This window comes from Penicillium longicatenatum (genome assembly GCF_028827895.1).
Source record: "Penicillium longicatenatum strain IBT 33135 chromosome Unknown contig_1_segment0_segment0, whole genome shotgun sequence".
Taxonomy (NCBI): Eukaryota; Fungi; Ascomycota; class Eurotiomycetes; order Eurotiales; family Aspergillaceae; genus Penicillium; species Penicillium longicatenatum.
In genome coordinates this window covers 1,762,121-1,783,276 of record NW_026643119.1, presented here as the reverse complement: position 1 = coordinate 1,783,276, position 21,156 = coordinate 1,762,121, and the positions used below count along the sequence as shown (strand labels likewise).

The 21,156-nt window shown below is 51.5% G+C and overlaps 5 protein-coding genes across 5 annotated transcripts; 2 read left to right on the top strand and 3 right to left on the bottom strand.

Moving 5' to 3' along the window:
* Positions 1-371: 371 nt before the first annotated feature.
* Positions 372-1,499, bottom strand: N7484_001446 (Fructosamine/Ketosamine-3-kinase; the record flags this gene model as incomplete). Its single annotated transcript, XM_057111866.1, has 3 exons — positions 372-1,136; positions 1,194-1,300; positions 1,376-1,499. 3 exons carry the CDS (start codon positions 1,497-1,499, stop codon positions 372-374), a joined length of 996 nt encoding a protein of 331 aa, XP_056976603.1.
* A 620-nt stretch (positions 1,500-2,119) lies between these two features.
* Positions 2,120-7,211, top strand: N7484_001445 (uncharacterized protein; the record flags this gene model as incomplete). The annotated part of the gene is made up of 5 exons (XM_057111865.1): positions 2,120-2,122; positions 2,194-2,760; positions 2,819-3,157; positions 3,205-3,370; positions 3,439-7,211. The coding sequence occupies 5 exons, from the start codon at positions 2,120-2,122 to the stop codon at positions 7,209-7,211; spliced, it is 4,848 nt and encodes a 1,615-aa protein (XP_056976602.1).
* A 472-nt stretch (positions 7,212-7,683) lies between these two features.
* On the bottom strand, positions 7,684-14,663 carry N7484_001444 (acetyl-CoA carboxylase ACC1; the record flags this gene model as incomplete). Its single annotated transcript, XM_057111864.1, has 3 exons — positions 7,684-7,938; positions 8,048-14,398; positions 14,508-14,663. The coding sequence occupies 3 exons, from the start codon at positions 14,661-14,663 to the stop codon at positions 7,684-7,686; spliced, it is 6,762 nt and encodes a 2,253-aa protein (XP_056976601.1).
* A 1,441-nt stretch (positions 14,664-16,104) lies between these two features.
* Positions 16,105-17,906, bottom strand: nde1 (nuclear distribution protein NudE; the record flags this gene model as incomplete). The annotated part of the gene is made up of 2 exons (XM_057111863.1): positions 16,105-17,610; positions 17,670-17,906. The coding sequence occupies 2 exons, from the start codon at positions 17,904-17,906 to the stop codon at positions 16,105-16,107; spliced, it is 1,743 nt and encodes a 580-aa protein (XP_056976600.1).
* A 1,754-nt stretch (positions 17,907-19,660) lies between these two features.
* On the top strand, positions 19,661-20,999 carry N7484_001442 (cysteine hydrolase family protein; the record flags this gene model as incomplete). The annotated part of the gene is made up of 4 exons (XM_057111862.1): positions 19,661-19,767; positions 19,834-20,258; positions 20,309-20,440; positions 20,497-20,999. The coding sequence occupies 4 exons, from the start codon at positions 19,661-19,663 to the stop codon at positions 20,997-20,999; spliced, it is 1,167 nt and encodes a 388-aa protein (XP_056976599.1).
* Positions 21,000-21,156: the final 157 nt, after the last annotated feature.

Sequence of the window (21,156 nt, the reverse complement as noted above, 5' to 3'; positions counted from 1 at the left end):
CGCCTCTTAATTACGACTGGGGAGTCCTGTCAAATCATTGACTAAAACATTATTTACTGCAGACGAGAGTTAATAATTTCGATTGATCGCAATAGTTTGCTTATGAATTCGAAATTTAATTTGAGAGCCGCTGGAAGACACTAGGTCAGATTGGTGGAGAATAGCAAGAAAAGAATTCATTGTAAATATGAAATTCCTCTTAGCGCAACTAGACACGAATAGAGGCTACCTAGCACGTAGTTGGAAGTTCAATGATACAAAGTCAGTTAACTGAGCGGCGCATATTTGTTGACAAGATAAGTGAGATGATCATAGCAACTACAGTCGTTGAATTTAGTAAAGTATCTTATCGGCCAGGTATGCAAGAGTACTTACTCTTCTCGGAAGTAAGAGCCGTTGTGACAAGCCGACGCATGTAAAGCCATATAGCAGGTGTACATACGATTGCGGTCCTCGAATTGCTCGATGGGCTCACTGATCCCCATCTGGCTGACATAGGAGCTGAGGTACACTTGTTTGCTCAAGATTTTGCAGGACCTAGTACGCCATATAGCAACTTCCATCTCGTTGTGTGCATAGTGAGCACAGGCATCATAAGCGTAAATCCCCCCTGTTTCAAGGCTAATTCCAATATTTCCATCCCATAGGTTGCCATGAATTAGTGTGGGCTTCACGACTCGGCCATCAGACTCCAATGGTCCAAGGACTTGGGGAACTACTTTTGTAATAAGTCTGTCAATTAGTTCCTCCAAGTCCTTCCAGTCACCATTTCTTTCTTTGTTGAGTGCCATAGCTCCCTTGACGAGCTGAACATAATAGTCTACCCAGCTTGGATTCCACGCCGTCTGCTGGGGGAGATTGCCTTGACAGGTATTGATGTGGAACCCAAACATGCCGGTGGGGGACTTGCTTGCTTGGTGTAACTGCACTACATTGGTGGCAAACTGGACAGGATCGGGCGTCATGTTGCTCATCTCGATAAAGTCGCATAAGAAGTAATAAGTGTCGGGGTTGGAGATGTTGAATTTCCCCCATGCGTGAGGCTTTGGGATAAAGTTCGGATTCGCATTATATAATTCACGCATGGAGTGAAACTCTCCCTCTAACATGACTCTCCCTTTGTCGTCTTTGGCACACTGCCCACGAACGTATCAATAAATGATGGGAGCTTCGTGTTGACAGTCTATCCATACCTTGAGGAAATAGATCTTCGGCGCTCCATTCGAGAGGGTAGTGATAATTTTGGCTGTGACTGTCCAAGCCGATGGCCCGTAGCGCTCGCAGGAGTGCACACGAGTCCCTAGAGGAAATTCTAATTTAATCCACTCGTTAGCATGAGACTCTCCACACTACATAAGCACAAAGGGGTGTTCACGGTCAATCACAGCCTGGTCTAGTGGAAAATCGCCCTCGATTATTTGACCTTGGCTTTTTCCTGGTGTAACCAGAGGCACTTGAAGCCCCAGATTTGTTACCGTCTTTTCAGTTTCTATCGCCATCGTAGTGTTGGGGTGTTTCTAGATCGCTCCCAGAGTGTCCAACGCTACTCAGTTATATGAGCTAGTTTTCAAAGTGTAGGACAGGTATTGGAAGCGAATACGCAAGGCAAGCAAGTGTCAAAAGAGAATATGCCGGTAAAGTACAATCACTGGAGGAGCTACGATATTCCCCATGCACATAGCCCCTGCCACGTAACCCCTAGCATCTCTCTGGTCAGTTTGTCAATATGGAATAAAACTATTCTAATCGGTGAGGGGTAGGCGGTAGGGGCGCTAGAACGAGCATGGGTTCGCAGCCCAAGGGGATAGTGGGATTGGTTAAGGTAGCTGCGGGGCGAAATGAATCCCTGTCGAAGTAAGCCGCCTCAGAGGCCCGTGGACCTATACGAAGAAAACAGCAAAATAAATTGACCAATCCTGGCAGAAGTGTTCTGCATGCATCTCTATCAAGCTGAAAGGAACGAAGGGCTGTTCGATTGAGCCGCAAGTCCCTGGGCGGCACTGGACTTGCCCCCAGCCCAGTCAGTCACACTGGTCATTTCCTTTCAATCCCAGGGGCCTAACAAAGAGGACCGTCATACTTTGGCTTTCAGCACGGGTATACCATACCCCATGTAAAAATGGTAAGTTAGCACCACATGGGCTTCAAGTTGTTCCCAAGGGATTCCAGCTAAGAAGACCATCACTTGCCCAGTTTTCCTTCAAGAAAAGCTCGAAACGGCCTGTGCCTGATGAGAGGCCCATCCAAGAGTTAAATACAACTCACACCTTATCATCCACTACCCCTGATATAGTATGGTCCCCTGGCCAACTTGGAGATCCATCACAAACCCCGATAGACCTGAACCGAAAACCCTCGCTGGCTAGGACTTTTCGAGCAGGCTCAACAAGCTCGTCGTTTGGCCTCCATCATGAAACTTCGCCAGTTCCTAACAGTCGGCGCAACGATCCTCTTGGCTTAACCGTTGTCTATGAGCCAGAAACATCGCCTGCTCTGGATATCATCTTTGTCCACGGCCTTGGCGGAACAAGCCGGGCTACATGGGCAAGAGGCCGAGATCCACAGTATTTTTGGCCGGAAAAATGGCTTCCTCTCGAGCCTGGAATTCGGATGGCGAGGATTCTGTCGTTTGGTTACAACGCGAGCTGGGCCGCCACCGGGTCGGCTCCCATCACAGGCATCGCAGATTTCGCGAAAGATTTGTTATATTCGATGAAATTTGCGAAAAATGACAATTTAGATGAACTCGAGTTGGGCCAGGTAATCTCTTGTCTTCTCCCTCTTCTATTGAAGAGTCACTCACACTGTGCCTCAATAGAGACCGATTATATTCATTGTGCATTCCATGGGAGGGCTAGTCGTCAAACAGGCATACATCATGGGCCAAAATGATGATCAGTATTCTAATATTGTCTCTTCGATCAGTGCGATATTGTTTTTGGCGACCCCACATCGCGGGTCTAATCTAGCCGACATCTTGAACAAGATTTTGACTGTTTCAGTCTTCAATCACAGCCCCAAGCTATACATATCTGAGTTGAGTGTTGGTTCGCAGACTGTCGCAGCTCTGAACGAGCAGTTTCGTCACATTGCTCCAAATTTGGACATACTTTCATTCTATGAGACATTACAGACTTCCATTGGACCTAAGAAAATGGTATGAGGGATTCTTTTTAGGTAACTTACATGCTGACTTACCATCAGATGGTAGTCGAAAAAGATTCAGCGACTCTCGGTTACCCGAAGGAGATATCAAAGGCCCTCCTTGCCGATCACCACACAGTGTGCAAGTTCGATAGCAATCAGGATTCTAATTACATCAGCGTTAGAAACGCTTTGAAAACCTTGGTCTCGTCAATTCGTTCGGCAGGTGAGTATGAACTGCGTTATTGTTGCTACCCTGGAAATGATTCTAAATATACTGATCTGGATGATCAGGGGAATCTTTGTTTGGAGAGCAAGAAAAGTCCCAGCTCGAGCAATTACAGACCCTACTAGCAATCTCAGAAACATTTCACGATGATCTCGAGTTCTTTCGTGCCAGGTGGACACCTGGGACCTGCGAGTGGATACTTTTTAATCCATCCTTCGTCAATTGGATAGATCAAGCTGATAACACCCCGACAATGCTCTGGTTGCACGCATTGCCAGCCAGTGGCAAGTCTGTCTTATCATCGTTTGTTACGCACCAGCTTCTAGAGGACTCTCTCTGTGTATACTATTTTTTTCGATTCAGCGACGAGTCTAAGCGCTCGTTGTCTTACTGCCTGAGACATGTCGCTTTTCAGATAGCAAAGCAGCTCCCAGCATTTCGTCGCGCATTGAAAAACATCTCATTTGCCACGAAAACGTTGGAAAAAACAGATGCAAAGACCATCTGGGACAGAATTTTCGTCCGACTGCTGTTCAAAATGAGACTCGCAACAACGATCTACTGGGTTATTGATGGGTTGGATGAGTCTGACAACCCACAGCAGCTGCTAGATTTGATGCAGAGTGTATGTCATTCATCCACACGCATCAAGGTGCTTTTTGTTAGTCGCCAGACTTCGGGGCTCATTACAACCTTTGACCGTCTGTCCTCTCTACTCTCGGTCGCATACCTGCCTCTCGAAGACACAAAAAAAGACATCAGGCTTTATGTTGAGCAGGAAGTGGAATACTTGCACGCCGCTCCCGACTTTAAAGCGCGGCTGGTGGATAAAATGACGAAAGGTGCGGATGGTAATTTTTTATGGGCCAGCCTTGCTATGCGTGAGGTAATGGAGTGCAATACCGAAGAAGATGTTGATGAAACGCTGAGCGGCATTCCCGGTGGCATGGAGCGACTATACCAACGCTTGGAGCGTACAATCATTGCGAATACAAAACCACGGGATCGGAAATTGGGAAAGAGTATTTTGACCTGGGCGATATGTTCCCGACGCCCGCTAGTCCTCAGCGAGTTGGTCCAGGCGTTGGAGCCTAACTATTCATTGATGCTGGATATGAAATTCGTCATCAACCGTGTCTGTGGCCAGCTAGTCATCGTCGACTCTGCCACCAATAGACTAATGATGGTACACGAGACTGCGAGGGATCATATCTTGGCGACTGATTCGGAGCTTGGGGTCCACTTAGCAGACGGACACCAGATGCTGTTTGCCAGGTGTCTAGCCGTCTTGGAGGAGAAACACCATCTGCCCCGAGACCTGGCTCTTCAGCCCGAGACTGGGAAGAAAGTCCTGAAGGGAGAGCTATTTCATTATGCAATGACATCGTGGACTTATCACCTAGATAAAGTCTCGCCTGATTCAGATGAGCCATTATTGCTCATGGCGAAATTTCTCAAGGGCAATTGTGTTCTAGACTGGATTGTGGCGCTGGCTTTAACAAGGCGATTGCGAGTGCTTGTGTCTTCAGCAAAGAGCATGAATCTATACGCCCGACGAAAAAGAGGTCGTTATGCTGTGACGAATCCAATGGCCCATCGCCTTCAAGAGCTTAATTTGGTTGAAACATGGGCGACAGACTTGCTTAAACTCATTGGGAAGTTTGGGTTGTCTTTGACCGAAAGCCCGACATCTATTTACCAGCAAATTCCGCCATTTTGTCCGAAGAGCTCGATGATATTCCGGCAATTCAATTCACATTCTCTGGTGGTTGATGGACTATCGACAGCAACATGGGACGACAGCCTAGCCAAGATCTCTCTTCAGCCCGCTACTCAAGGTCTCATCATTGATTGTGCGGGAGACCTCTTCGCTGTGTTGACGAGTGGAGGAGTCATTACTCTGTACAGCTCTACGACTTTTGAGACAAGGCGTGTGCTCAAACATGAGGAACAGGTTTCTGCGATGAAGTTCAGTCGCAACTCACATCTTCTTGCGACTTACGGTTATCGGACAACGAAGGTGTGGTCAGTCGATTCAGGGCGAATTATGCACCAGATTCAAAACCCCATCGGCAGCACAGTCCAAGCTATAGAGTTTTCTGCCAATGATACTCAGCTCGTCATTGGGTCGGCTGATCGACTTCTCAGAGTTGCTCGGTTGATGGATCCAGCTCCTGCTTGGTCGGTTTTGCATCGCAGTCTACTCACAATTGACGCTGCCCTTGACAGACCTGTGCACAACATGCCCTGGCGTATGGCATTCAGCCCTGACGCGACTTGTGTCGCTGTAGCTTATCGTGGTTCTCCCATGTGTGTCTGGTCTCTTGAGACCGCTCAGCTGCTGGGGCGATGCATGCGCAGCCAGGAACTGGCCGGAAATCTTTGGACCGTTGTGGACCAAATTGTCTGGCATCCAAAATCGGAGGAGGTTCTTGGTCTATACATGGGAGGACAGGTATTCAGATGGAATCCCTACACCGACAGCCAGCAGGAATTAGACGCGCGTGGGTCGATTCTCGCATGCAGTCCTGAAGGGAAATTTTTTGCAGTAGGGGACAGTCAGGGCACGTTGAAGCTCTACAACTTCCACCATTTCAGCATGATCTATAAGCTTTCCTGCGACAAAATGATCACGGATATCTGTTTCAGCCCGGACAGCAGAAGGCTATATGACCTCCGCGGGGCATGGTGCAATGTCTGGGAACCAAATGCATTGCTTTCAGGGGAGGATCATGGGGATAATAGCGACATAGGAAGTGAGGCTGCCAGTATTCCAACAGCCCTGGTTTCTGAAGCTTCGTCAGAAGTACGACCACAGATAACCGCAATTGCCATTTCTGATGGAGGGCAATATCATGCAATTGGAAACGAAGCTGGAGTTGTCAGCATGATAGACTCCTCGACTAGCAACAATCAGGCAATCGAGCTCTGGAGGACACCTTTGGAGCTACCTATTGCACATTTAGATTGGTCGTCCAATCGACGATTCCTTGCCTGCGTTGAGATGGCGGGGAGTGTCGTTGTGAAGGATATTCATCGCGATGACGACGGGACCTGGGCCGTTGATGTAGCATTCAAGGTGAGAATCAACTTGAGCCCCGGGGGTATTCAACAAGTCCTTCTCGACAGCAGTGGGGCAATGGTCTTGATTAAAAATGGGCCCTCGGTCAACGTGCAACCGGTACAATTGACTCCGATTGACACAGAGCCATTAAACATTACATCGCCAAATACGAAGTGGACAAAACATTCGACAAACCCAGAATTACTATTGTCTTTCAGCACCAGTCATATACGCATCTACAGATGGGATGATCTTTCTGAAATCACATCTCTCGACCTGGAGATACCGTCCCTGCTCTTGCGATCAAGTCCAGATATCTCGCTAGATCTCGCCAGGGTTGATCTTCATCGCGAGGATAATGTCAAGATTAAGCGAGTCTGCAACATTCACTCAGGCTCTGACTTCCTCGTTCATATCGTCTTTCCAACAACGAATGGTCGAGAAACTGCCACATCACTGTTCCGATTACCACACAGTCCAGCCATGTCTGATTCAGTGACTATACCAGCCGAGCTTCAGCATCAAATCGAGATTCCACTGGGGATTCTCTCCCGGAATCGTCTTGTATTTCTCGATAGGAACTACTGGATCTGCTCTTGGATCCTTAGTCCCGACTTTAACTCTGAACGCGTTGAACGACACTTTTTTCTCCCAAGCGATTGGCGCAATATGGAATGTTTGGAATTGTGCGCGTTGCTTCCGGATGGAGTATTCTTGATTCCAAATAATGGCGAGATAGCTATGATTAGAAGTACTGGGTTAAGTCATGGGTGATTGGTCCTTATAAATCCCCACCACTTAAGCCTCCATATAATGCAACAATTTCCAATAAATTGATTCTCAAATGCCTAAATGGAGTTCAACTTTTGGATCGAGGTCGGAGTCTTACTATATCTGTCTCCTCGCATCAATTTCCAAACTCGTCTTGGGCTCCAAATCTGATACCCGGGGTGGTCGAGGGTGTACCCAAAGTAATACTGAAATTTGTTGAGGGCAGATTTTGCAGTTCAGGAGCCGAATTACACAGGTGGCAGGATACCATCCTTAAGAACATAGGATCAACTACATCAAGAGGGCCGAGGAACATTGCCAGTTGAAGGACATTTAGTAGAACTAAATTAAATATACTAGACTAGAAATTTCATAAAAAAACCGAAAAACACCGATGCAAGGTTAACAAACACAAAAAAAAAAAACATCAACATCACTCATCAAGATAACTCTATTTTGCTTTGCGTCTTATTGCTTACGCAGAGCTGAGGTACTTCAGCACAGACTCACGCTCCTCAACAGGAAGCATAGAAAGAACCTGCTGAACACCAAGAAGACCACCCTCCTTGTTTCCGATAAGAAGCTGCGCAACCTCAGAGGCAACGCCCTCAGTACGGAGAGCCTCAACCTTAGACTGGACGAGCTTCTTGTTCTCCTCATACCACATAGCGACCTTCTGGTCGTCGTGCTCGAGTTCGTCATCGAGAAGACCGGTCCAAGCGCGGAGGTTCTTGAGGTGGATAGCGCGAGCAGATTCGACGGTGGGGTGAGTAACGCCGGAGGCGGGGATAGCACCAGCGGAACCGGTGCGGGGAGCAGGGGGAGGGAGCGGCGGTGACCATGCGCTTGACAATGAGCTCCTCGCTGAGACGGCGGCGCAGACGCCAGTAGAAGAAGCGACGGGCATTTTGCCACTTGAGAGCTTGGCGGATGGTGTTCTTGGCCTGCATGCGGCCGGCGCGGTCGTGAAGATCGGCGAATTGGAGGGCGATCTGCATGTAGACGGGGAGAAGCTGCTCTTCGCGGGCGGCCATCTTGGTCTTGATCTCGGAGAGCTGCTCCTTAGTGAGGGAAGTGTCCTCCAGGGAACGGCGGAGCTCGCCATAGGTGGGATCAAGGCGAGCCATGGTGTCAAGCTGCTTGTCACGGCGGAACTTGATGCCGACGATACCCTCGGGCTCGAGGACACCACCACGGGCATCTTCATCGGCGTACATCTCCATCTGCTCGGGGTTGATCGTGGGGTCAACGACGACCCAGGATCCACCACGGAGCTCACCGAAGGGAGGAATGTACACGAAAACGGGCTGCTCGTACTTGACGAGGGCATCAACGATGTAGGAACCGTACTTGAGGACCTCGTTGTACATGTCACGCTGGCCACCGGAGAAACCTCTCCAGTTGGCCAAGATCATGACGGGCAGCTGCTCACCGTGGTTGAAATCACGCAGAGCCTGGGCGGTCTTGTAGGCGGAGTTAGGGTACCAGACACCACCAGCCTCCTGGGTGATCATCTCCATGGAGTCGGGGTTGGCGGGGTCAGCAGGAGTGACGTTCTCAACCGAGCGCGACTCAACAGCGATGACACCCATGGGGATACCGCCGAGACGAGCACGACCAACAACAACAGTCTTGGCCCAGCCACCAAGAGCCTCCTCGAAGGAGTCCTTGTCGAACAGACCAGGGAGGAAGCCCTCCTCTTCCTGCTTACCAGCGATGAGCCAGCGGACATCGTACGTCTGCTTGTTGGAAGGAGGGAAGTAAGCAATGTCACGGTCCCAGTTGTCAGACCAGGGGCGGATGGGGACGGGAGCGCCCTTCTTGTCAGGAACGAAGGACATCCACTCAACAATCTTCTGCACACCCTCAAAGTCATCATTGGCAGTCATGTGGGAAACACCGTTCTTGTACATGATCTGGGTACCACCAAGCTGCAAGTTAGAAGTGTAGACCTCGCGGCCGAGCAGCTTGTTGATAGCAGGAGCACCAGTGAGGATAATGGGCTGACCCTCAACCTGGATGGCACGCTGACCAAGACGGACCAGGTAGGCACCAATACCAACGGAGCGGCAGGTAACCAGAGTAATGGTGAAGATGTCCTCGTAAGCCTTGGAAGTGGCACCGGCAATAAGACCAGAGCCCTTCAGACACTCAACACCGAGACCGTCCTTGGCACCAATGACAGTGGTGATCTTGTGGCGCTCCTCACCGTCCTCGTGGATGAGCTCGGTGATGACCTCCTTCTGCTTGCTAGCGTCGAAGCGCTTCTTGACCTCAGGGGTAAGGTACAGGTACTTGAAGCCAGCCTCGGGCTTGGAGGCATCGTTCCAGGCAACAGAGAAGAAGGGAATCAGCTCATCAGCCATACCGATACGGGCACCAGAGTTGGCAGATAGGTAGATGCGGGGAATACCAAGCTTGCGAGCCAGTTCAGTACACTTGTGGAAGAACTTGTCTTCCTGGGGACCGAAGGAACCAATCTGGAAGGTGATGTCGTTGGCGACGATGATGAAGCGACGACCGCGGGGGTACTCAGGAGTACGGGCAGTGACAATCCATCCGACCATACCGTGGGTGTTGGTACCAGGCTCACGGGAGACCTCGACCAGGTTGTCGGTGTCATCAAGCACAAGTTCGTTGTAGTCAATGCACTCGCCAACAGGGGGACGCTGGGAGGACAGAGACGGGATGGTCGCGAGAGCCTTGGTCCAGCTGTTCTGGAAGGCCTGGCGGAAAAGCTCAGGGAAATCGTAGACATACTGAGTTCCCATAAGATGAGCCTTGTAACGCTTGGGCTGCAACCATTCCTTGGTAGGGTAGGGGGTGGACACAGGACGCATGTGCATGGAGCCAAGCTTGGTGGTACCACCAATGCTCTGGAAGATCCACTCTCCCTTCTCGGACTTGCGCTCAATGTACAGCTCAACTTGAATAATGAAACCGTAGGTGTTGCTGATGATAACACGCAGAGGGTAGGCCATTCCAGTGGTGGGGTCAGTGCAGAGGATACGGATCTCGGCACCAGTGACACGCAGACGCCACAGACGGCGACCGAAGCGGTCGAGGAAGCCAGCGAGAGCCTGCTCAACATCGGCAGGCTCGAGGTTGAAAACGGGGGAGAAGTTGATGAAGATGTGGTTAAGATCAGAGTTGTTGTTGCCAATGATCTCCAGAGCATCCAAAATGTCGGTCATGAGACGATCAGCCTCCGAGATCAGGTACTCGGCAGTAGGAATGTCATCACGGAGACGACCAGGACGGACAACAGCACGAACGAAGTAGCGCTTGTCGACAGCCTTGTCGTTCTCGGGGCCTTTGCCAATAGCCTCGTAAACGTGGATGTTACGGTTCTCGGTGAAGACAGGAGTGATCTTGAACTTGGAGAGACGGCCCAACTCAAGCTGGAAAGCGAGAGCAGGCTCGTTGTGACGGATACTGACATCCTCCTCGTAGTTGGGGCCACGGAAGGTGAAGTAGCCGGGGTAGACACCCTGCTTGCCACAGATGAAGGTAATGCGACGAATACGGCGAGCGAGCAGCTCATCCTTGCAGCTTGCAAGCAGAGTCTGCATTTGAGTAACAAGCTCAGCGTCATCTAGGTTCTCGATGTCGCGGATGGCGATGTTGCAGACACCAGTGAGCTCACTGTCGTTCTCAAGCTTCACAGTAGGACGGCGCTTGCCCTCCAGGTTAGCGATCAGACCGTTACCACCAACAGCCTTGAGCGGGGCACGGGGAAAGGCCTCCAGGGCCTTGGCCAAGGACTCCTCGGCATCCTCCAGGTACTGAACGGGGATGATAACACCCTTGCGGACGGGGTCGCCAGATGGGTCATTTGCCATGTAGGACATCTCGCTGATGGAGTTGATGCGCTTGAAGGGGCTAGGGATCTCAGCAGTAGGAGTGCCGGGAGCGGAGGGCTGAGTGGAGGACACAGAGCCGAACTCAGCCTGGTTGCCGACCTTGCTCAGGGTGAAGTCCCAGGTCAGGAACGGAGACTCGGAACCGGCATGGTAATCGATGCCCTTCAGGGTGTAGGCACGGTAGGCACGGCGAACGTAAACCTCCAGAGCAGCGAGGGTGACCCAAGGGTCCTGGTGGACGAAGAAGCGAGGAAGCACATCGAAGACGGTGTACTTCGAATCAACAACCTCCTTCAGGGCAGCGAACTCGGGCTCACGGTGCTCCCAGCCAGTCTCACCGTAGCGCGACTCAACGACGGAAGAACGCAGGATGTGCTCCATCTGAGTCAGACGCTCCTCCAGGGAAGGCATGGCGCACTGGATAAGGACCTCACGGGCCTTAAGAGTGACCTTGGCAGTAGAGCGAGCCTCGAGATCGGTCAACTTCTTCAAGATAGGCTTGAAGTAGGGGGCAACGTTGCCAACCTCGGGCTGGTTGGGGCGGTACATGTCCAGGATGGCCAAGATCAGGTTGTTCTTGGAGCCAACACGGCTGTGGGAGAGAACAGTGTGGACAACCTTGGTGATGTCCTCCTTGTTCTCTTCACGAAGCTTGAGAATAACGTCCTCATCACGCTTGGTGCCGGTGGAGAAGAGCTTCTCAACGTCGTAGTAGTGCTCGAGCAGAGCAATGAAGACATTGTACTCGTTCACCTTGAGACCATCAAGGTACTTGTTAATGACGTGAACCAGGGGCAGAAGAGTGGTGCGCAAGATGTCAGCATCGGCGGGGTTGACGTTGTCCTCAATGAAGCGGACAATAGTCTTCTGGAGCTGCTTAGCAGGGAATTCGGCCTGGCGGGCACGAGCCTTGTCAACGACAGCCTGCAGCTGGGCATCCAGCTTCTGGGGCATACGCGAGTGCAGGGCCGAGAACTGAGCGGTCCACTCTCCGTAGGGCAGATCAGGGTTGCGGAGGACCTCAACGAGCTCCTTCAGGGTAGCACCCATGATGACCTGGTTGTCGAAACCACGGAGAATGTTCTCCAGGATGCTGTAGAGCAGAGTGAAGCGCTGGGGAGCCTTGGTACCGACCACAGTAGGCGAGCCAAGATCAGGCAGCTGTCCAGAGAAGGGAGTGGCGTGCTTGACGCGGGAGGGGTCATCCAGAGCGAGAATACCGAGAATGTCTCCAGCCTCAAGAGTGGCACCGGGCTGCTTGATGAGCTGCACAATACCATCCTCCTGGGCAATGAGGGGCATGTACATCTTCATAACCTCAACCTCGGCGTAGGGCTGACCAGCACGGACGTGCTCACCGTTCTCGACGGTGAACTTGACAAGCTTACCGGGAGAAGGAGTACGGAGCTGAGTAGGGTCGTTCTCCTGCTCAAGAAGGCAAGTCTTGCCATCCACACTGATACGGGTGGCTGCAGGCTCCTCCTTCCAGTAAACGTTGTGACTGCGGCCATCCAACAGAACGAGCAGACCACCGTCAGCCAAGGCACGAACACCAACGGAGCACTTGGAGCCGTTGATGAACAGGTGGTAGCTGTCAAGACCGGCGCGGGTGGCGGTGAACTTGTAACGAGCACCTTCGTAGATGAAGTCGACGGGGAAGACGGTCTTCAGAACATCCTTGGAGGGGACCTGACCCTTTTCAAGGCCCTTGCGGTACTCCTCAAGACCCTCCTCGCTGGCCAAGTGCGCCTTGGTGACGGCACCGCAAAGAACGGCAACGATCGGGTCCGGACGCTCAGCAGTCAGCTTGTTGGAAATCAGCTGGTCCAACCATCCAGTAGTGATGGTGTTGTCCTCGAAGGCAGGAGTCTCAAGAAGCTTGATCAGGTACTCGACAGTGGTACGGAAATCACCACGAATACTCAACTCCTTCAGCGCCACGACCATGTGCTTCCGCGAGGCAGAACGATTCTCACCGTAGGCGAAAATGTGACCGAACTGACTGTCAGAGAAACTGTGAATTCCACCGGCAGTACCGACGGAGAAATAACCCCAGACGTTGGAGGAACTACGGAAGTTCAGCTCGTGCATGGTACCGCTGGAAGGCTTGAAACCCTCGCCAGGGTCCTCAGAAGTGATACGACAAGCAGTGGTGTGGCCCTTGGGCTGAGGGCGGCGTTGCGTCTTGAAGCTCTCCTCGCTGGAGAAGTCAAAGTCGATTTCAGAGGCGGTGTTGGGGTCGACACCATACAGCAGACGGATGTCACGGATCTGGTGCAGGGGAATACCCATGGCAATCTGGAGCTGAGCGGCGGGCAGGTTGACACCAGACACCATCTCAGTGGTGGGATGCTCGACCTGGAGACGGGGGTTCAACTCGAGGAAGTAGAACTTGTCATCAGAGTGCGAGTACAAGTACTCAACGGTACCGGCAGAAACGTAACCGACCAGGCGACCCAGGCTGACAGCGGCCTTCTCCATGGCCTGGAAAGTAGGTTGCTTGGCAATGGTGACGGGAGCCTCCTCAATGATCTTCTGGTGACGACGCTGCACGGAACAATCACGGCCGAAAAGCGAAATGTTGTTACCGTACTGATCAGCCAGCAATTGCACCTCCAAGTGGCGGGCGTTTCCAGCCAGCTTCATAATAAAGATGGGCGACCCAGGGATCTCATTTGCGGCGGCGTTGTACAGGGAGACAAAGTCCTCCTCATTGTCAACCTTACGAATACCCTTACCACCACCACCCTCGGAGGCCTTGATCATAACGGGGAAACCAATCTGCTTGGCTTTCTCCAGACCCTCGGCGGGAGATGTTGTGCAGCCCTTGGCGTAGATATCGTCCTTCACCGTCACAATTCCATTTGCGTCGACCTCCACATCGTCAACTCCAGTTCCGGACCACGGGATACAGGGAACTCCGGCGTGCTGTGCAACAATGGTGGAGGAAATCTTGTCTCCCAGAGAACGCATGGCCGAGGCCGGGGGACCAATGAAGATAATCTTCTTCGGCGACGCCGCCAGCGACTCGGGTAACCTAGGGTTCTCGGAAGCGTGACCCCAACCAGCCCACACGGCGTGGACATCCATGCGCTCTGCCACATCGACGATGAGCTCGACGTTGGCATAATTATTATTATTTGTGCCACCCGGCACCTCGACGTATTGATCGGCCATGCGAATGTAGTCGGCGTTGGCGTGCAAATCCTCGGGAGTAGCCATCACGGTGAACTGAATTGCGCGCTCATTGCCAAATGTCTCGTAGGCCCATTTCCGCACTGAGCGGATCTCCTTGACGGCGGCGATACCGTTGTTGGCGATCAGCACCTAGAAAAAGAAGATCTCGCTTGTTAGTTCCACTTTTTCTTTTTCTTCCTTTCATTCTCGGTGCTTTCCACCACCCGAGATTGTGTCGTGCGATGAATTGAGTACTCACCGAGCTGATCACGGAGTGACCTCCATGGTTGGCCACAAAGTCCTTGACGGCACTTGGAGGAGCGACATCCAGGTTGTTGCCACCGATGAAATGTGAAGGAATGGTATCTTTGTCCGGGATACTGCTACCGTTTGAATTGCCGTTTGGGACACCCATGATGTATCGATCAATTAGGCCGACTCAGCGACCATGCGGGGGGAAGGATAAAAAGTGTGTCGGAGTATTAAACAGCGCTGCTGTTAGAAGTAATATACAGGGAAGGTCCGGACGGTGGCCAGTCACGGAGTAAGAAACTGTTAATTGTGATAATCAGCAATAAGCCCAAATTTCGGGGTTTTTCGTTGGAGAAATGCCGAGAGGAAAAGAAAGTAGGGGCGGGAAGTGCTGCAAGCGGATGGTTCCTCTGTACACCTACCTGTTTGTTCAAAAGAGCCACCACTTTTGAAGCCCTTGGGGAAATTGAGGATAAGAGAAATAGATTAAACAAAAAAAAGAAAAAGGGACTCGAAGTGATCCGGGGTTCGTGATGATCAAGTATCTCAGCAATTTTTTTTTTTTGGTGAGTTACTAACGCTGAGAATGAATTGGCCCCACCAGGTTTGGGCCCGTGGAGTCGCAGTCCCAACCAGGTACCTGCTGGTAGTGTTGTTCACTATGGAGATCCCAGGTACCAAAATGCCCCCAACCAACGTCGTGTTGGGCGGATCCACTTTGTTCCGACCAATCGGAGTCCACTTGAGGTTCTATTGGACTCGACTGGACTCTACACTTTCGTTTCCGTCAGGTTCGGATACCGAAATCGGTGGCTTTTTGAGGTCTTTTAAGGCGTGACTGCATTGTACATCCATCGTAAATCCATAGAAACTCCGGTATGTGAAGCATACAGCCCTAGCAAAGTTTATCAGACAAAGCGCCAAAGACGGAAATGTTGGTTTCCATTAATCCGGTCAGCTCAACTCCCGGATCTCCTTTAGACTCAACTTTGGGCCAAGTCCAGGGCCAAATTCAGGGCGCACAGGAGTATGACGTGTTCACCTGAAAGGGGAAAGGGACAAGTGAAACGTGGGGTCGAGAACGAACTACTCAGCGCCGGATTAGGAACTCCGGACTCCATGGAGAACATGACAGCTGGACCTGAATCAGAACCACTAAAAACAGGATATCCTAAGAAAATATACTCTCGTAGAGTCTACAAGGAGCATGCGACAAAAAAATCGTTCGTGGGTATTGTAAACGCCTCGCGACGGAAGTATGAGAAGGAAGGTGCTGAGACACAGCTTGGGACGCCTGGGACTCCATCCAAGGCTACAAATAAATGAGAAAAGCTCAGCACAACGGCTGGGTTCCCCGTAAGAAACACCTCCACGCGGAAAAGGGGGCTCTGTACAGGAAATGCGCAGAAGGGGAGTCTAGGTCCACCATCCAGGTGGATCGCAGAATGCAAAAATGCAAAGAAACGCAACAAAAATCTCCCTTGCTTCCAGGCAAATTTTCGGAAAAAAAGCACGATCCAAGTAGAAGAGAAAAAAAACGAAATCCAACCCAGAAAGAATCCATGTTCCTAGAAATCCAATATGAAACAAGGAAGACGTTACTTCTAAAAGGTCTCGCCGAGCCCATTGGCCTGCTTCCGGTCGGGCGGTGGCATCCCTCCCGGGCCGATACTGGTCTTAAAGCTTCGGGGAGTGGGGATGGCCGAAACGCCACTAGTGGTGCGCTTCTTCAATCCTGGGGTGGCCGAGATCGATGGCCGTCGGAAATCCAGTGGAATGCGGGACGTCGGGGTCGTCGGGCTCGAAATGTCTCGATCCTCATCGATGTTGGACATACTGCCCACAGAAGGGGTTTGTCCGTTATGGTTGCTCAGAGAAGAGCGAGGGCGTCGGCTTTCGGTGGTGGGGTTGGTAGAATAATGGCCGAGCGGGGTTTTGGCACCGGGACGACTCTGCCGACTCTCGGGGCGAATGGGTACGCCTGAGTGGACGCTCTGGCTGAACGAACTGCGGCTCGAGTAGCTAGTCCGACTACTGGGGCGACTGTCCCCGGTCCGTGCACTTGCACCAAACGACTGGCGATTCTGGGGAAGATATGACGGGTTGCCTTCGCTGTCTCGCACCGAGGAACCATAACTGCTCCCACTCAAGCGCTTGGAGGAGCTTCTCCGCACGGTGACCGTCGATGGGACTGGGCTGTCGCCCACAACAGATCCGGAACGAGGAGAGCCTCGAGACGAAGTGTCAGAAGGCGCAGGAAGTAGTGACTTGGCAGATTGCACTCGCTCTTCAAGCTTCTGCATCTTCCCGATCAAGCCCCGAATCTGGTACAAGGACCCGGATTTGGGCAATCCCGACGTGCGTGGCGCATTCATTCTGGTCATGCTAGTGCGAGAGGCAACAGAGGGAGTGGAGCGACTGGCAGTGCTAAAGGCGAGGGACGAGGCCCGAGAATGATTCGGACGGGGTTGGGTTCTTGCTTGATGTAGAGTCCGAGAGTTGACAGCATCTGCACCCGCAACTCTTGTCCGAGGGAAGGTAGGGGTAGCATTGATGGACTTGCGGAAGTTAGTCGAGGCCTCGGAGATGGGAGGCGACGGAGGAGTCGCAGTAGCGGATGCTAATGAAGATTTGGCTGGTGGTGTCGCAAAAACAGGTGACGATGTGGCAGTGCCAGGTGAGCGGTCGAAGATTTCAAAAGTCTGCGGGGTCGAGGGGCTGCGGTATAGGGGTGTCGGCTTGCGGCGACGGTATCCATGTCCCTCGGCGTGTCGCAGTCTCTCCTGGACAATCTCGGCCTCGACCTTAAGATCGGACAGTTCGTCTCGCAGGCGTTGGTTATCGATCCGGAGACTTTCGCGCTCCTGGTCACCTGCCCTTATCTCCTCCTCCAGCAGCACTCCGCGCTCAATGGCCATATTGTACTTGGATTCCAAGTCCTCCAGGGACGATGTGGTATTCCGGGCTTGTCGCTCATAGTCGTCGTTTGCAACCTCAATGTCACGTAGCTTCAGCTGGAGGGAACGACTTGTGTCGCGGAGAGCAGTAATCTCCTTCTGTAGGTTGTTTTGGGCGGCGTTGGCTTCGGCTTTAGACTGCTTATACTTCGTCTGCAAACACATGAGTCGTCGCGTCGCATCAGACATCAATCCCCATGATAGCCACATACCTTCCACTCCTCCACCTCATACCGCTGGGTATCCAGTTTTTCCTTCAGCTGGCGCTCACGCTTCTCTGAAGCTTCAATGTCCTTCTCCAACTCGGCCTCGAGCTCATGGCTGGAGAGTTGAAAATCCGCAAGCTCGGACTCTAATTGCTCATATTGGGCTTTGTAGTGTGCAAGCTCGTCTCGGTATGAGCTGCTGGTGGTCTTCTTCTCAGAAGGCACTTCATCGGCGGCAGGCATCTTCCCGCGTTGGGCACCCGGCGGGTGGGTCACAGAGAAAGTGACCGCAAGATCCGGTTCACCGAATTTATGGTAAATTCAAGGCCAAGTCAAAACTCAGCGCAATTCAAACCCGAGGAGAATTCTCCTTTCGAGTTCATGTGCCGGTGTTGTGCGCGGAACCCGGTCCGTGAGTCTTCGATAAGAGCCCCTCGTCGAGGCGGTGACGATGGCGATCGGGAATGTGATGGCCGAGCACCCTCCACCGTAGAGTGTATGCGCCAAAAGGAAGGTTCCAACGCAAAGAGGGGCCGAGTAAATAAACTTACCTTATTGCTCCCCGTTCATGGGAGGGGACTCTCACGGTGGAAGGCACGATGTTGTTGTGATGCGTAGCAAAGCGGCTTGATTAGATTGTTGATTTCCTGTCGTCAGGGGCCCCATGCGCTAGTCCACATTTAGCCGTGCCACGATGGGTTATGTAATCGCATGCATCTACGCACGTTCTCATGATCTACGTACTGCACGTACTTCGATGCTGGCATATACCTGAAAAGCTAAGGTGAAGCCTGGGTATACCAACATGTAACCCATTTCAGTTTTGAATATACTTAGTGAAGGATTTGAAGAAATGCATCAATCTAAGGGTTTTGCTGGTACCTATTGAACGATCGGACACTTGGGCACCAAACGCTTGGCTCAATATATATTCATTCTGAGCTTGAGCTGCCTTGTACCTACCCCATGGTATGCGATTCCCAAAAATATGTAATATTCATCTATTATCTAGGACACTCCAAGATGGGATATATACCTGTTGAATCTGGGCATCGAGTTAAGAAATTAAAGCGAGGTTTAAACATTGAATTCATGAACGCCAATATCGTACAGTACAGTACTATGTACATGCATGATCATAATGGCCATAGGTACAACGTACATTTCCTTCAGTGAAATCAAAAGCGGTAAACTTTTTCAAGGTCATGAAAACACCGAATAGATAGATCATATGAAGGCCAAATGCTAGGTAAGTGCGGTATTCAAGCTTTACTCCTTCAAATCATCTGGCCAAGGTTCCCGAGGTCCAAAGCTATGTCCATGCATAATGATTATGTACCAGGTCATGTGACTATTGCGTGGTACAAAGGTGCGTACTGATTCCACATCAGGACTGTTTCCACGGACCTCCGTGCCACGCACTAAGCGCTACCCCATCATTGATTCTAGTGTCTTCTCACATCACGTCCTTTCTTGTTCATTTCCACGCACCTATCTATCCCACTTCCCTTCCTTCCACGCATATTCTTCACACCTTTCCTTTGAAGCATCTTCACCGCCTACTCCGACGAGATAGGCGATATTACGTAACATTTTAGCCTCAGGCTTCAAGGTCGTGGATCTCGATCGCATCTGGATCCATTCGATTGACCTGGAAGCCGGAGGTATACCCCAGAGCTTCGTGCGAAAGACGGTGAGATATCTCGGTACTTGGTAGGCGTGTGCGTATGTGATCCCCATCTGTCCGTGTCCCAATATCCCACATCTCTCTCGTCTCATTCACCCCCTTCAAGCATCCCTATGCCCACGCACGGCTTCGTTCGATCGCAAACCGATCGTCGGGATTGCTTCCACGCACTTGTTTATCATCCCCTTCTGGTTCCCACACCTCTACCAACCCGAACGGCGAGGCCTGCCGGCTTGGCTGGGGCATGCGATTACCGTACTGACGAACCCACTATATAGACACCGTTGAGATCGTGGCAACATCTCCCGTCATGGCGAGCCCCTCCGATCTGAACTTGGACGCGCCCAGCGACCTTCAGGACATTCCTGAACTGGCCATGCAATTGATACCCCCGCCAGAAGGAACTTACCCAGATAAGTCAGTCTCCCAATTGTAATGCTGCGTGAAGGCAACAGCGTATACTAACCCCCGTTTTCGCTGTAGGAATGCTCTGCTCCAGGCCGTCCAAGATCATGGGAAGACACATGGCTATAATGTGGTCGTCAAATCGTCTAGTACCCCTACCGAGAAAAAACCAGGTCGCACAGCTAAGGTCTGGTTGCGATGTGATCGTGGTGGGCACTATCGACCTCGAAATGGGCTTACTGAGGAGACACGCAAGCGCCGGCGCACGTCGCGTCTCATGGATTGTCCTTTCATGCTGGTCGCAGCTGGGTCTCCCGGGATTTGGACTCTGACAGTCCTCAATGCCACTCATAACCATGGTCCCATGATTGAGAAGCCTCGTCAGATTCCTCAACACAAAGTCCGCAAGGGCCAACTCCCTGCCATGCCATACGATTGGCCCCATGATGCTTCTTTTAGTCCGTACACCACGGCCCTTGTGATTATTGACATGCAAAAGGACTGTATGTATACCGGCATTGTGACATGTGGTATATGAACTAATTTCTCTTAGTTTGTACACAAGGAGGGTACATGGAATTTCAGGGTTATGATATCTCGGATGCGCAGGCCTTGATCCCAAGGATCCAGCGGTTGCTAATGGCATTTCGCTCTGCCAACTTCCCAGTCTATCACACCCGAGAAGGTATTTTCCAGCCTCCGTGAATCGTCTTGGGACTAATTAACTAATCCATTATCTAGGACACCGCCCGGATTTGTCCACTCTTTCTAGCCGGGAATCGCATCGGTCCCGCAATAATGCCTCGGGCCTTGGCATTGGCGCTATGGGACCATTAGGTCGCCTGCTCGTTCGTGGTGAGGGTGGCTGGAACATTGTGGACGAATTGTGTCCCTTTGCAAATGAACCAGTCATCGACAAACCCGGACGCAGCGCATTTGCTCATACCGACTTTGAGCTTCTCCTTCGCAATAAAGGGATCAAGAACCTTATCATCACGGGCGTCACCACGGATGTCTGTGTATCTTCCACTATGCGCGAAGCCAATGACCGCGGGTTTGACTGTGTGGTTCTCGAAGATGGCACCTCTGCCGCGGATCAAGCGCTCCACAACAGCACGATCGAGTCCGTGAAGATGGAAGGTGGCATATTCGGAGCCGTCAGCAAGATCGAAGACGTGGTGCATGCGCTTGAAAATTTCAAGTCCGTCACCATGAAGAAGCTTGCTCCTCAGATGACGGCATGATCGTTCATTCAGTTCACATTGTCTTTTTTAGCGCATAATTTTGATTGTATCCTTGTGATGGAGGAATTCGGGCGGCGTTTCTGGATAGCTGATCTTTGATTCTTCTTTTTTTTGATAGTGGCACGAAAGCGCATTTCAACCTGCTTTCCAGGGTGTT